Source organism: Strix uralensis, chromosome 14 (assembly GCF_047716275.1).
Source record: "Strix uralensis isolate ZFMK-TIS-50842 chromosome 14, bStrUra1, whole genome shotgun sequence".
Taxonomy (NCBI): Eukaryota; Metazoa; Chordata; class Aves; order Strigiformes; family Strigidae; genus Strix; species Strix uralensis.
In genome coordinates, this window is record NC_133985.1 from 3,248,301 (window position 1) to 3,264,230 (window position 15,930).

Here is a 15,930-nt window from a genome sequence, read left to right on the forward strand (position 1 = left end):
TGTCCTGCCATCATCACCCATTTATGATCTGGTGTCTGAAAGTTCCCACTGCAACAGAACATAGATTTTTGTCTTCCAGCCAAGAGCTGGAAAGCTCTCGGCTGAAAAACGAAAATCTATATACTGTGAGCGAGTGGCCATTTTCCTCTTTTCTCACTCCTACCCAGCTCATGTCAGACTTTTCCAGCTCTTTGATGTAATCTCACTTCATCTGTGTTTTGCCTGGGACTGTGGTAAGATTCCTTCTCCTCCTCACACTGCCTATAAGCCTATACAAACTAATAACCTGCACCTCTCTAACTGCAAAAAAAGAGCAAAGGGGCTTTACCCTCCCTCCATAGTCCAGCAGTTCCTCTGCTATACAAAAATCCCCAGCAGAGGAAAAGCCAAATCTTCTGGTGTCAGCACCTTTCGTACATCAAGAAGGGCAAACTCAGGAGAAGATCTGATCAGTGTGTATTATTTTCTATCCTCTTTCATTGACTATTACTACATGGTTGACTTTTGAGTTGCTTTGATATCCCTGGGGCTGGGTCCAAAATGGAATGAATCAGAAAATGCTGGAACTGTACATAATGGGCTCCTTGTCAAGCCACTTTCTGCTGAACTCAGCAGAACCTGAGCATACCAGAGAACTGGGGGCTAAATGGGAAGGAAATTGCTAGTACAGATGTTTAACGTGTGGTTGCAAACCACAAGCAGCCTCCTCCCCATTGTGTAACTCAGACCATAAAGAATACTAGGATGTGCATCATCCAACAGCATCTCACTCTTGAGTGATGCTGAACCTGGGAAATATGGTGATAGAGTGATAGCGTAAGTTGTAATTGCTCCATTTTTATTTGAATAAAACCTATTGATCCAGGGAAAAGCATACCCCAAACCTCAAGAGGAAAGACAGAGTTGGCTTTAAATAATTCAGAGCATTCAACACTTTCTTTTTTTCTTTCAAGTAATGGGACAAAATTCATTTCTGATCTGCCTCCAATAGCTTGAAGAGAATTAAACCATTACTGTCATATATTATTTGTGTGTTTGGCACTGTACAAGACAGACCAGGAATGAGTGTAGTCCATTATGTTTCTGGACATAAGTTTTCTCTTTGAATTCAAGTGCCTGAAGTTAAGCACTGGCTGCAGTATCACCTACAGAGTAATGTCTTGAGAATCCTGAGAAATAACCTTGTTATGTGCTTAGGGCTTAATTTTAAAGGACCTGAGCTTGCATTCTTTGGCCATAGTTGAAAATTATTGTGATGGTCCCCTGACAATGCAAAAGAGATTTTCTGGAGCAATTTTTGATCAACAGAGGATTTCTTAATTATCTCTTTATTTAGCAAGCCATTCTGCAGCAGGTCATCATCATATGCTGAGGATTGTTGATCAAAGGGTATTGCTGGCTATTCCCCCCTTCCACCTCTAATGCCCTCTCATGAATATGGAGAATGTAGTAGTTCTTGGTATTATGAAAGAATACATCTGCCTTTGATAAAAGACTTGCTGCGGTCTGCAAATCCGATACAATCGAGTGCAGTCCCCTGCAGTACACTAAATGTTAGCAGAAACCTCACAGCTGACAGACTACGCTGCATGACCCCTTCAGAGGGGGCTGGACTTTATACCTCCTCAGGCAGATGCTATTTGGTGCAGGAGCTTGAGTTTTCTCGGCTTATCAGGTAAACAAACAATGTGTATTATGGATTTAGGATGTGTTGTGTTTTTTCTTTTCTTATGCCCAGAATGTTGATGACTCTACAAAATAACTGTCCACCAGTTTCCAGAATTCAATGCCGTTCCACAGAGATCATCTCTAGCCAAAGGCCTTGGCGGGCAAACGAGTTTCTTTGTCATAGAGACAAATCTCTGTGTGTCCATTGTCTGAATGCTCAGAAAAATTGAGTAGCTCTATAAAGATTTTTCTGACAAAATTAACCAGATGCACATGCTTTTCAGCACGTTTAACATATATTAACAACATTATCCTGGGCTTTTGTTTCTACAGCCAAAACACCCCAATCCTGACTGGCGCTACTCTGCGTCCCTAAGGGCAGGAATGCAAAGGTATGTATGGTGTTTCCCCACATGAAGGGGAATTCTGTCTTTGTTCTCTTGAAAAGGACAAAGCTGTCTGGCTCCTCTGATGCCCTAGCCTGACAATTTCTGTATAATGAGATGGAAAGCATCTGAGTTCTGCTGCTGTCACTTCCAATCTCCCAGTGTTGCAGATTCAGTCTGACTGCATCTATGGTATTATTATACTACCATAGATGTGTGCTTTTTTTGTGTTGACCTCCTGCCTTTTTATACATTGACTGTCAAAGCATAATTGCTCCATTTATTGAATTATTTGACTGTGATTATACACTTTTTGTTTACTTTAAAGCTCCCTGTAATCATCAATGCTATGTTTCAACAGACTATCTGCAGCACTGATGTGTTTTCCATCTTGTCTCTCATTACCATAAAAGTATGCTGCTCCTGCAGTCGGTTTATTAGCTGCATGGTGCAATCAAGATGATTAATACAGTTTAAAGAACATTTTGAAGATATGAGACAGATTTTCAAAGGAGGAAAAGTGAGGCTGTGTCCAAATCTCTTTAGGCATCTTTGAAAGTCCTCCACCGAACATCGCGAGCACTCAGATATAATTTGTTACTCAGTAGACTGGAAAGAGAGAATTATAATAGAGTTGTTTTGTAGAGCCTAAATAAAAAATATTTCCTCTCCCTTCCTGAGCAGATTAGAAAACTGGTTTTATATTCAGGTGTAATCTGACGTGATTAATAAGACTATTTTACAGGTTTAGATGCAATTATAACACTGCAGTAGTTCCTGGTGGCACCACATAGTGCAGAAGGGCACACTTTTCCCAAAATTGTTGGTGCAATGGGACTGTAGTCATCACCTTTTATCCATTGTCTTCAGGGCTGAAGAGTCTTCACAAGGTTGAAGTCCAAAACTCAGATTCAGACTGTCCATCCCTGAGACTGTGCTGCATGGGGGTGAGGGCACAGTGCACCCCTCCAGCTGACTGTGGGATGCTGTGTAAAAAGGAACTTAAACCTCAGGGCCAGGAGGAAAGGAAGCAGGAGCAAGCTTGATTCTGGGGCCCACTGGGCAAACTGGTTTCTTTCTTTTTTGTTCCTGCTGTTATTTTTTTTAAAAATCCCTGACTGCTTACTGCAAAATGAATAAAGTCTAGGGAGCAGGATTCTGAAGCAGGAATTCTCCTGCCTACCTGAGCATCTTATCTACTGGTCCTCAGAGCCAGATGTGCTCTTGCGATCCTGTGGATCTACTTTCCTTTCTACACAGAGTTCAAGATCTTGCCTGAAGTTACTTGAACAATTAATGAAAGGTCAGAGCTCATTTAAAGCAATTCATCCCACAAGCAAGGGAGCTGATGAAGTCTTTCTGGGAAATTGTATGTGTTCATCTGTTTTCTCACATCAGCAGCCCCTGTCCTTATGAGAAATCTCAGGTTCTGAGCCTGTATGACCTGCCCAGCTGATGATTTTCATAAAATGCTGATTTTTCATAAAACTTGTAGAAATTCGGTATCCATAGGACCACTGACATCTGCCACGTTTGGTTGAAACTGCCCGTTAAGTTCAACTGGGAGTGTGGAAGGGAGCTGAGAAACAGATGAGCAGAGTCAGGGACACAGTCACAGAATTCTGTTTCTCTAAGGAGCTGCACACAAATACATGCCTATTTTGCATTAAAAGTAGCAGATTTTATCTTTTCCTTTCATGTAAGATGCCAGCTAATACCCAAATTGGTGCTTTCAAGGCCAAGTGCTCACAGTGTGACACTGTAAAACTTGCTGTGTTAGTTTCTGCATTTGAGAAAATGTATTTCTCTTTCTGAATTGCTCACGAGAAGCGTGTAGTAACCAAGGAAGGTGGCATCTGTTAAAGTGGTGTAATGACAGAAGCTCAGAACTAATTCCCCCAACTTTTTATTATTTGCTTTAACGTTAGTACACCATAACAGCAAAGGTGTGTAACTTCCTTGTTAGCGACTTCCAGTCAATGAAAGCAAAGTGTCCTGCAGGTATGTTTGTTTTAGAAATTATGCCACAAGTGTGTTTTAGTAAATAATCAAAGATATTTTTTGCAAGTCAAACCAGCTAGTTCTCCAATGCTGCAGCAGATTTTGTTAGCAACATGCAATATTATAGTAGTAGTTGCACAGTGAGAAACAGTTACAACCTTTGAAGAGTAGCAAGAAAGGGAAACGTTATAAAGCCCAGGGCAGAGGGGAACGGTATAATCTAACTGTGATATGTGCTTGTTCAGTGCTGTGCATATGGAGGAGGCAGCAGTCCTACGTGGAGGACCAGGAGGGCCTGATCAGCAGTGGCCAACAGTCTCCAGTGCTACTCCAGGTAAGGGTGTGAAAATCCAGAATAATTGTGAGGAACTAATGTTGACTGAAACAGACCTCTTAATGCCTCCATCTTAGTTTTCTTCTGTTTTGTGTCTCTGAGGGGAGTTCTTGTAAATTAACCTGTGGGATCTAAATAGAGTGGAATAATAAAGCATAAAATATGTCTTTTTCTTTACTCAGTCTCAGATGAGCACTGGAAATAAGAGTCCTTGATCCCAGCTTTCACCCTGCCTTTGGAGGTTATTGGTTTGTCTAATGGAATAATGGAAGGGCTTCAGTTCTGATGTGTGTGTTCAGATTCAAAATGTTTGGATCTAGGGCTGATTTGCCCTCCATTTCAAAAGAACAGTAAAACTGGGGTAGGAGCTTATCGGTTATCCCTTTGTTATTTTTACAAACCCAGTAAGTCTCTTTGAACGTCACTTCTCCTTTTCTATGGTGAAATCAGACCTATTTTTTTTGCTAGCTATTTTTCACTAGTACATGATGATGGAAACTAAATTATTATTTACTTGTCAAAATAAATGATCAAAACCACATTTTAGAATGTAGTTTCATTTACTCAGTCACTGACTGGTGACTTCACAGCAGTCAATAAGAATTGACAAAAGGTCTTTACTGAGTTAAGAAAAAAAAAAATCACCTGGATCTTTTGCAGTGCAGGCAATAAAATATTCTCACTTTTTGTGTTGGAGCAGGAATAATATAGAGACGTAGTAGAGCAGCCAGTCAGTGGTATGATCAGCAGCTTCAATCATGTCCAAACTAAGCTGTCAACTTAGTGGATGCCCTGTGTAGGGTTGTGAGCCCTGTATGACAGCTCTGAGAGCATTGTGAGTCCTCCAGAAATTCAAATGAGGAGTGACACTCACATCACGGAGGCAGGTCAAAGGCCGAGAAGTGGGATCTCCAGCAGAAAAGATGTGAGAGATGCTTTATTTAATACCTTTTGGTGCAAAACTTTCACTTGGCTTAAGTGGGAATTGGGCCTGGATAAAGGGCTGAGATGCAACTTGAGGATTTGCAATCACAGTTACAGCTGTTACACGGTTACAAACTGCACGACCTGTGTTAGTGTTGCAGAAGGGTTGTCCGCAGAAACAGGTTTGGAAATTACTATGTTATATAATGGGCCCCTAGGCTATAATTACCTGGTTTTTGTGTGTTCTCCCTTCTGTTGCAGGCTTTGCAGGAAGACACAGCTTATGTGTGTTACGAAGGTCACGTAACTGTTGAGCTTGCATTTGAAAATGTCACCACAAGTACACTCTAACCTTTACAAGGGCTTCCCTCAGGCTTTCAGCTGCGCTAATCATCCTTGACTGAGCACTTAGTGTACTACCTTATACCAGGTTCAATATGGATGCAAATATTCACCCAGACATTTGCTTGCTGGTAATGCAGATATCTAAGTACCTGAATGTAAATGCAAAGGTAGGATGGTTCTGTCTTCTGAGGAGGTCCATTGGCATTTGGGTCCCAGAGCCCTGTTCCACTATCTGGACTCAGAATCACAGAATCGTCTAGGTTGGAGAAGCCCTTGAAGATCCTCCAGTCCAACCATGAACCTCACACTGACCATTCTCAACTCCACCAGATCCCTCAGCGCTGGGTCAACCCGACTCTTCAACCCCTCCAGGGATGGGGACTCCCCCCCTGCCCTGGGCAGCCCATTCCAACGCCCAACAACCCCTTCTGCAAAGAAATCCTTCCTAAGAGCCAGTCTGACCCTGCCCTGGCACAGCTTGAGGCCATTCCCTCTTGTCCTATTGCTTGTTACTTGGTTAAAGAGACTCATCCCCAGCTCTCTGCACCCTCCTTTCAGGTATTCTTTTTGGGACTCCTCCCTGCTATTCTTTTTGGGTCTCATCTCTTTGTTTGAGGAGCAGCACCAACCCTTGGCTCTTATTGCTCTTTCCCTCCATGACCATGCAGTGAATGCATCCCTGTCACACATGCTGCTTTCTATGTTGGTGGCTACTTAGGGTGAAGAAAACTGTAAGGCATAGTGAGAGGGAGCTGGCAGGAGGCCCTGCAGAGCTGGGCAGCTGGAGAGTACAAGTGCCAAGGCAGTTTACTCTGGCTCCTGGACTGAGCATTGCAGATCATTGTTTCTCTGTGGTTTTTATTTCTAGGTAATGTATTCAAACAAGTTGTAAGAAATACCTTCAGCAACACATAATTTTCCTGCCATATAGGAAAATCTGACTAGTTAAAATTGCATTACAGAATATCCATGCTAGTTACAGCTACCTTTAAATCCAATTTTTGTGAATCAGGTTCCTTGTGAATGAATATTTTTTCCTACACAATGAAGGCTATTTGTTTTGTCTTTGTCTGCTCCCAAGGGATTAGTGTACCCTGACATAACATTAATTATCCCTTTTTTAAGTGGGTTTCAGGTAATATTCTTCTTCACTCTTTGTAAGAAAAAGCTGCAGATATCCCTGGTCCTTAATAGCAAACAGATGATTCATAAGGAAATCTCAGATTTGATGATTGTACTAATTCTCATAGCTTTGAGTACATTGTCTTGCATCACATTTTCAGCAATTTACTACCACTGTTTTAGAATCCTATCTGCAGTTTCCCACAAATACCTCTTCCAATGCTTCTTTATTTTTCTGGCTTAGGTTCAAGACCTGTAATTTTTTTGTCAGGTTAACATACACAATTGATGCTTTTCAGGAGAGATTCAACTCATTATGGTCAATTGAGTCAACAAATGCATTTTCTCCTGACATATCATTTGCATATGAATGGAGTGCACCTGAGTCCAGATAAACTCCTAGCTAAGCTATTTGTTATCTCAGCATACTGTGGCAGCTGCAGGTCTTGACTTCTGATTACTAGAAACCACTTCCAAGCCTATTCTGTGCACACATTCTCCATGGAGTTGTTTTAGTCAATGGATTAATCCCAGTTTGTCACTAAACCATTCATTTAACTTAACAATCCACAAAAGCCATGGATAAGATGCCTCACAGAGACAGATCCAGAGAGTTAATCAATGAGAGCATTCAAAGATGATGTCATAGAAGCACTTTAAGAAGATGAACAAGTGTTAAATCAGTAAATCCTTAATTCCTTCCTAATGCATAGCTGAACTTGAACATCACATGATGTTTCAACAAATATGTGTTCCCCAAGCAAAACCTGGTCCTCATTTGACTGACAGCGCTCTTATTGACTTGATTGCATATTTCACCCATTCAGGGGACAGTGAATCTTGATTCATTTTTAACTGTCTTTGCATTTTCTTATGTACCAGTCCAATAGTTTGTAGGTTTGTAGTCAGGATACTTCCAAGCGAGGTGGGACAAGAAGGCTCAAACTCCCTCTGGCTAGAGGATAACATTGGGTTTAGCTCTTGGGTGCATCTCATTTGTCCCCCACATGCTATTTAGTGAGTCTGGCAAATGCAGACAGATTTCTGGTTTCTGCTCTATGTACCTCGACAGATTTGGCAATTATATCAGACTTTCTATAGGTGACCACTAATCTGAGTGAACTTTGTTTTCTGGATGCCTAACTTGGAATAAATGGAGCTTGATTTGCAGAAATGGTGGGAGCTCATAATAGAAATGAAGATGAATTGAAACTTTTCTCTAAACGTGCAACACTGAAGATTCTGAATAAGTCTTATGCATAGTTCAGAGCTTAGAATTAGTGGGCATTAGACAAATCTGTCTGTACTTCTCTGTGCTCCAGGTTCCAATCTACAAAACAGAACTGGTAATGCAAGTGCTTCACAAAACAGTCTATATAAGACCCAGGAGAACGATAAGGTTTTGTGATGAAAAACAACCATGAGGAATTTTAAATCCTGTATTCAATGTAGGCTTTATATGTGTGCAGTAAATAAGGCACTGGGCCACACACTGCGTATGTAGAGGGGAAAAATGCTTCCATTCAGACAACACTGTAAACAAAAGAGGAAAGGACCTCATGGAAAAATCTGCATCTGAAATTTGGAAGCAGGTAGGTGAAGACCATGGGTGAAATACTGGCATCTCTGAAGTCCATGGCAAATAGCTCGCTGACATCAAGGAAGCTAGGATTTCAATGTCTAGCCTCACAAATATGCACGAGAGACTGAATAAAGGTTGCATAGGCAAATGCAATCCTAAAATATGCTAATTTTATGCTTTGAATTTTGCAGTGGTAACATTCTTCTAAGTAAATCTGTCATATTTGTTTCCTTTTCCCATATAATTTGCTGGGGAAGAGAGGTGATAGCCTTGTTTTTTAAAGCACTCTTATGAAAAAAGCAATTATACTGTGTGAGAATCTACTGATTTCAACACGGGCAGTCCTCCAAGCTTGACATTCATGGTGCATATGTTTATTCCTTGAACTGGCCAAGTAAACAGCAGTAGTAATATTGGCTGCTGTTCCCTAAGAGAAATAAGCAGGAGAGACAGGTTAGCTCTGGGTTTCATAGCTACTTGAAAAGGCAGGGGAATATTATAACCAAGAAACACAGAGATCAACTCCAGGTCTGAAGAGCACTGTATGTGCTATATATGTGTATATATATTTTTTAATGTATATATATAAAATGTTTATACAAAGATGTATATCTCCTTGTGTCCTGTCACCCCAAGCCTGATTCTTTCAGCGTTTGTCCTCTGAAGTTTGTGTCTATCACAGCTCTCCTCTCTTTATTCAGTATTTCCTCCTGTTGTTCCTTACCTCCTGCTTAACTGTGACCTTTTTACACATGCCATGCTAGCTCAGAATATTCCATGCCTATGTATTCTCAGACTGTCCTGGTTTTATCCTGGTAACTACAGTTGCTCTGGAATAAATTTATGTTGCTCTCAGAGGATGGTTCCTGCTGCAATCAGCTGGAATGCAGAAGAGGTCCATTGATGGGGCATGGCCTGTAGAATAAGTGATGAATACTGAAAATTAAATGAGAAGCAACTATAAATATGGCAAATAAGCAAAGCTATCTGAAAGGTAAAGTCAGTCTTCCTAGCAAGTTTTGTACTGCTGGTCTGGGGTAGAGAGTTGTAAACGGAATGACTGTGGGAAAGCTGTGAAGAAAGGAAAGGGGACGCTTGCATGGACTTCAATAAAAATGTCCAAGAATGCCTTGATAGGAGGAGGCATTATTATAATTATCTAGTGTAAGTTGTGGCATACACAATTCTGTGTTTCACAGACTAACTTCTATGTCAAGCAAGTAAATCCTACTTGAATAATAACATTCTGTCAGAAAGAGATACTCTCTTCCAACAGAACAGCATGAGAAGGACCCAGGTAAGAGACAGGGCAATAGTGTAAGCAGGAGAGATCTGAGCAGAGAAATCTAAGAACATGATGGGGGACACCAGTAAAAATCTTGGAATGGGAAGGTGAGCACAGAGGATCTGGTAGAGGGAAACAATTGGAAAGGGATGCTAGAAGGTTTACAGGAGGCAGATAGTGTTAGGAATGGCACAGTGTAGACTCTTAAAATGACTACTGAGCATAGGTCACTGGAAAGAAGATTGGCACACCGAGGTTGGGTAATAGATTGTGATGAGGGGGACAGAAAGCCACACTTCAGTTAGTTGTTCTTTTAATGAAATAATCATTTGATCTGTCTGCATCTTTGAGTCCATTTAATATCAGCACCGGAGAAATGCACGATTTGTTTTTCAGGTTGACTCTTTCACTGTTGCAACAGACACTCTTCTTGAAATTCAGCAGGAATAACACTCCAGTACAAGCTCACAGAGGGCCACAGTGCTGTCACAAGGCTCTTGGCCTCTGAAGTGTTTTTCTAAAAATTCAGTTTAAAGAGAAAGAGCCTAAGAAAATAACTGAGAGTCATGAGACCTGAGGTATAACATATTTCATGTGATATAGCTTTACACTGTGGTTGTAAATGGAGAATAATTTCTTCCTAAATGTCAGTGAGTTTCTATTCACCTTCTTCAAACGACCTTCCTTATCTACAGAAAAAGGATCTAATTAAGACACATCAAGCAGTAACTGCAAAGAATGTGCAGGAGCTGAAAGTGCTGCTTCTTTGAGACTGTTAAAGGTTAATTTACAAATAACAGCAGAGAACACTGGCTTGGCTTTAGCAGTTCATTGATTAAAGCTATAGAAGATAATAACTAATTAGCAACCCAGAATACAAAACTGGGATCTTGGTTTGTTGCAGAATGCTGCAGCAGTTTAAAATGGAAGGAGCTAGAAAACAGAGCTGTGCACATTTATATCTGTTATATTTATTTTAATTTATAACCAATTTCCTATGGAATTTCATAATTCCAACTTTCAAAACCAGAAATACCTACATATCAAAATACCAGCCCTAAGACCCATACCCTAAGTGGTGCAAGAAACACTGTGACGATATGTATAATATTTTTAATGGAGAAAATAGGGAAAATACAGAACAGCCAGTTTTCATGTCTCATGAAAATTAGTCTTCCAATCAGTGATATAATAAATCCCCAAAATGAAGGTCATAAGCAGTTTAACTAGTTTCTAAGCCTACACAGTAAAGTGTCGTACAGATTTGGTTCACAGCCTCTTGTAATCATGGAAAAAATTATCCCCATAAAGCACACTAAAATCATTATTTAAAGCTGCAGTATCTCTGCCAGCCCAGTAGATTCTGGAGAAGGAAATCATGCCAGCTTTCTCATGTAGATGCAGAGCAATGACACTATACTGAAATAGAAATAATCTGCAAGGACCATATAAGGCTAAATCCCTTTCTTTTATCTCCAAGCTTTGACCTTGTTCATTGAATTCTCAAGTTAATTCCACCTAGTTTCTGAGGTCTTCAATGTGATACACAGTCCTCAGTTTTGCCCTTACTCCCAGTGCACTTTATTCCCAGGATATTCCCTGTATACTTCCTGCTCTCCAGCTTTCCACTGCTGTTTCCTGCATCTTCACCTCTTTTCTGTTACTTATCTGGTTTGCCAAGTATGCATCTCTCTGTTCCCTGTTTCTCTTCAAAACCCGTTTATTCCTTTCATCTAATGACTCTGGTCTATTCCTGCTCATCTGTCCGCTGTGTCTCCCCTCTGTATCGTTATTCCAGGAATGCTGAAATGTAGATCACTGGCTTGGCCACACATCACCTTTTCAATATTTCATACTGAACTAAGAATTTTCTGTGGTAAATGCTTCTCATTTCTGACAGCCTGATGGAAGCTGGAGAGGATTGAGGATTTCAGATGCTGCTTGGGCTGAAGAAAAGCATTTTGTAGTCAGAAAGATTTTTCAAAAGAACATGTCAAAAAGAATTTTTATGACAGATGCAGCTTGATATACTGATTATTATTTTTTAAAAACTGATGACTGTTCTGATCAGGAGCTCGTCTGCTTCACCACATGCAAACTGTAGTTGAACCAGCAGTTTGGACTTTCAATATTTGCAGCCAGGACTAGATAAATGAATAGGTTAGTTTAAATTTCTGTTCAGCTGAGTGGGCAAAGAAAGGAGGGGAAGACAGATTATGTTATACAGAAACTGCAGTCATGACTTGGCTAATGTTAAATTTACTTTCTGTTATTTTGTTATTTTCCTCTTAGCTGCAAAAAACCCCATGACTGACCTGAAATAGCATTTATGATCTTTATCACAGGGTCCATTATTTTTCCGTGGAGTGTACCAACTAAATTAGATTACATGGATGAGAGATTTAATAGTGTGTGATACCTTAGTCCTTGAAGACTCAGTGTAAGGGCAAAAAAGGACTCGTCAGAATTTGAAAAATGCTAATGCTGGAAACTTCAAAGTTGAGTGGTCTGTTTGTCTTAATATATTTGAAGAAGACTTTGTTTTCATTTTGACTATGAAAGAGAATGGTCTTGGAAGGGTTTATGTCTTCATATACTGGCGGAGAATTCTTGATTCCACCTGCGGCAAAGATTTGTGACAGGAATTAACCTTTCTCATTAGCCCCAGGCAATGCAGAATGCATTTGTGCATCTTGTCATTTAGTCAAGTCCCTGTGCATGTGCAGTCCTTCCATTTAGATTAGGGCCACACTTGTCCCTGACTGCAGCCAGCTGTTGAATTTGCCAAAGTGGAGATGACCACGTCCATCTTCTGATCTCCACATCGGGTGATTGTTCCAATGCAGATTGCTTGAAGGTTCCTGTAAGACTGATAGCTCCAGCTGGGATACTAATAACACAGGAGATCTGCCAAATTTCTAAAACCAGGAGTAAAATAAGAGTAATGGGAGCAAAAGGCTAGTGGTTTTCTGTGACTGAGTAACATGAAGCAGGTCTGCCCAAAATGTGGGTAAAAGCTGCTGCAGCTCAAGACTTTGTCATTTTAAGGAGTGATAAAGTAAGAGATTTTACACAAGCAGTTTAGTTGGCTAGCTGGTTATAATTTCTGTATTTAGGTGCTAGGAGAAAGTTTAATAACCATATCTCCTTGTCTATTTAATTATTCCTTTCCTATAGTAATCTGTTTGCTTCCTCAAAATGGAAGTTACAGTTGGACCTAAAAAATGTGTCTCATTTGATAGCTGTTACTAACTGTACTCTGTGTTTTAAGAACAAAATAACATCTCTTGAACAGTACCTGATTTTGATTATAGTTAATTTTCTTATATTTGTAAAGGCCAATAGTTTGTTAACTCTTTTGAATCAAACACCAAAAACTCCAGCTAGTTTATCAGATTTCCCACCCTGATTAACATACCATCTAGAAGTTAGACATACCCCAAATGATGCTGTAACTGAGCCAAAAAGAGCAGGATGGAACACCACTCTGCCAAAAAATAGATTTGCCAGATGATGTGATTGGCTTGTAGACATCTGGTAGGAAATTATTTTGTAAATAAAATAAAGTCCGATTTTTCATTGCTCTAGGCACGTGCTTCTTTGTGATCTTGGTAACAACACCAGTGAGTTTGTCTTGCTTACCTACTGGTAATATTCTGTAGCTACACAGAAGACATGGATTTTGATTCCCATCTCTATTATTTTCTCAGAGGTTTCAATAAATAAATAGAAAAATCACTCACAGCTGTACTACCTTGGGTTGTGATCTTGTCAGAACTTAGAAGCTAAATAAGTGTTTATCTGGTCAGTACTTCAGGGAATTGATGGTAATCAAATTGTTTCCACATGAGGTTACAGCTGCTTTATTTTCTCCCTGTTGTGCCTCCCTTTTGTATGTGTGGTTTGTTTCCCCCCCCCCCCCCCCCCCCCCTTGCTGTGGGCTTGATTTTATGCTTTTTAGATTTTTTTAAAAGAAAATATATTCAAGTAAATGTCAAAACAACCTATGATATTCATGATGCCAAAGGAATTTCAACCCTGTTATCTCTTGCAGTATACATTTCACTATCTGATAGAAAATAGGTGGATAAAATAAGGAAGGTTCTAAACAATTCTAAGAAATTTTGATCTGGAATGTATTTATAGTACAAGTGATGGAGGGAGAAAAGAGGTTGAGGGAGTACAGACCACTCTGAGATATTACATCTTCCCCTAATGGATGTCTGCCCGTGTACAGCACTTTGCTGTACACAGGGTCATGAATGTATTTTTCATGTGTTTATTTTTGTGACCAGGCATTGCTTCACCATCTGTTATTAATGCTGTAGTGTGGCAGTGCCTCTCAGCTTAGATGGCACTACACAAAGCCCTTACAAATAGCAAAAGACAAGCTTTGCCTGAAGGAACTTACCACTTACATGAGCAGGGCAGACAAAGTCTGGGAACACAAGGGAAAGGACATGATCATTATCCTGTTCTATAAAGGAAAAAACAAGGTGCAGAAAAATTAAAGTTATTCTTATCACAGAGTGCTCTGTAGCTATGCTGAGGCTGTGAGCCTGTTCAGGGCTGTCCTTCCCTGCTCCTCTCCAGGCTGCTGAGCCAGAGAGAGCCATAAGGTCAGGGCTTCCTGAACACTATGGGATTATTTTTTCAGCCTTCATGTTTCACTGCAGTGCTTACAGGCCCTTTGCCTGCAATGCCAGACCTTTAGCAGCTCACAAGCCCTGCTTTTAAAGAGGCAGGCAGAGGCTGTTTCACATTCCTCTTGGCCATTACATTTCTCTCCTTTGCACCTCTGTGATCTCTTTGCCCTATCCTTGCTTTGGTGGGACTGCCAGAATAGAGCTGGGCTGCACAAAGCAGAGAAAGCAATACTGCAATACTGTGCCTATTTTTTCAGCACACATTCTGACTATTTGACCTGGACATGATGAATTTACTTTGAGAGCTAAGCTCTGAACTCATTTGGTCATTACTTGTGTGCACTCAGAGGGTGTAATGAGAGATGTAAAACAGTAACAGCAGCACACAAAGGCATCCCCTTCATTATGGGGATTTAATTCTCAGAAAATCAAGGCTCTGGCTGTGGAGGGAATGAATCTGAGTGCAGCTTCTCTGCTCTTGTCTTGTATAATTACAGTCACCCATCCCTAAAAGCATCCCCTCTTAGCATGCACACACAGTTAGCAAAATGAATGGGTTGATTAGGAAGAAAAAAACACCACAAACCATTTGTAGTCTTGTGGAAATAGTTTCTATGTGTTTATGCTGAGAAAAATATAATGCTGCTTCTACTTGCAGAGGTAGATAAGACAGGTTCAGATAAGGCAGGGGAAGCTTGGTGCAGCCTGAGGGATCTTGTTCAGAGCATGCACATCCCAGCTCAGCACGCAGTGCTGGATTCAGATACCAAGAGAGGACCAGAGCAAAAGAGTTAGCAGCAGTTCATCCCACAGCAAATGCTATAAAGGAGGCTGGAGCTAGAACAGAATTCACTGGTAGTGGTTTGAACACGATGAAATTAAATTTCTTATATTTTGATTGAGTTTGTTACTAGGAACTGAGCAAGTGCTTCATTTGCTGTTGTTAGTGGCCCAGTTCTGTCTTGTGCCTGCCTTCCATGACTTGTCTTTTAACTGTTAAGAAAAGGAGCTGTTGAAAAAACAAGTAAGATTTGTTGACTGGCAAGCAAATCCTGTGCTAATGGAATCCCAGGCTCTCTTGGGGGGCGTGTGCTATCCTGTTGCATAGAGCTGGGCGGTATTTGAGGGTCTGCAAAGGGAGTTCAATCTTCATGTAAAGGTCAGTTCTCAGGCATGTAGTACCGAAGCACACACAGGAGAGGCTGCTGCCTGGGCTGGGACTGGCACTGATTAAATACCTAATTGTGCAGCTAATCTCCTTAGGCTCACCTGGACCATTAATGGCAAGAGAGGTCCTCTGCCCTTCCCTCTCTGCATTTGTCCCTGTGGTTACCAGAGCTGGTCGAGGGATTTTGCCTTAGGTTATACCTTCTTATCCTGTAATCACACCTCCTTGGCCTTGTGCCTGGTCCTGTGGATTGCTTATGCTATCTAGGTTATTCAAACCTTGAAAAATAAATACCTAGTTAATAAATACCTAGTTATTTCCAAGAGGCAAGCTCTGATCAAGTAATTTCAGCAGTTTTTTCACATTCAGATTTTTCATACGTTGGGAGGCACTTGGAAATCAAGAAACCATAGACTGAGCTCAAAAACAATCAGGGAAGTCCTGACCCTGCTTTAGTTCTCTTGATTCA

The 15,930-nt window shown here is 40.6% G+C and overlaps 1 protein-coding gene across 1 annotated transcript in view; it reads left to right on the forward strand.

Moving 5' to 3' along the window:
• The window catches only part of LOC141949953 (protocadherin alpha-2-like), a 149,282-nt gene that overhangs the window by 108,149 nt on the left and 25,203 nt on the right, over positions 1-15,930 (forward strand). The window contains exons 3-4 of the mRNA XM_074884141.1: positions 2,002-2,060; positions 4,301-4,389. Coding sequence (XP_074740242.1) covers positions 2,002-2,060; positions 4,301-4,389 — 148 coding nt within the window. The remainder of the gene's footprint in view (positions 1-2,001; positions 2,061-4,300; positions 4,390-15,930) is intronic.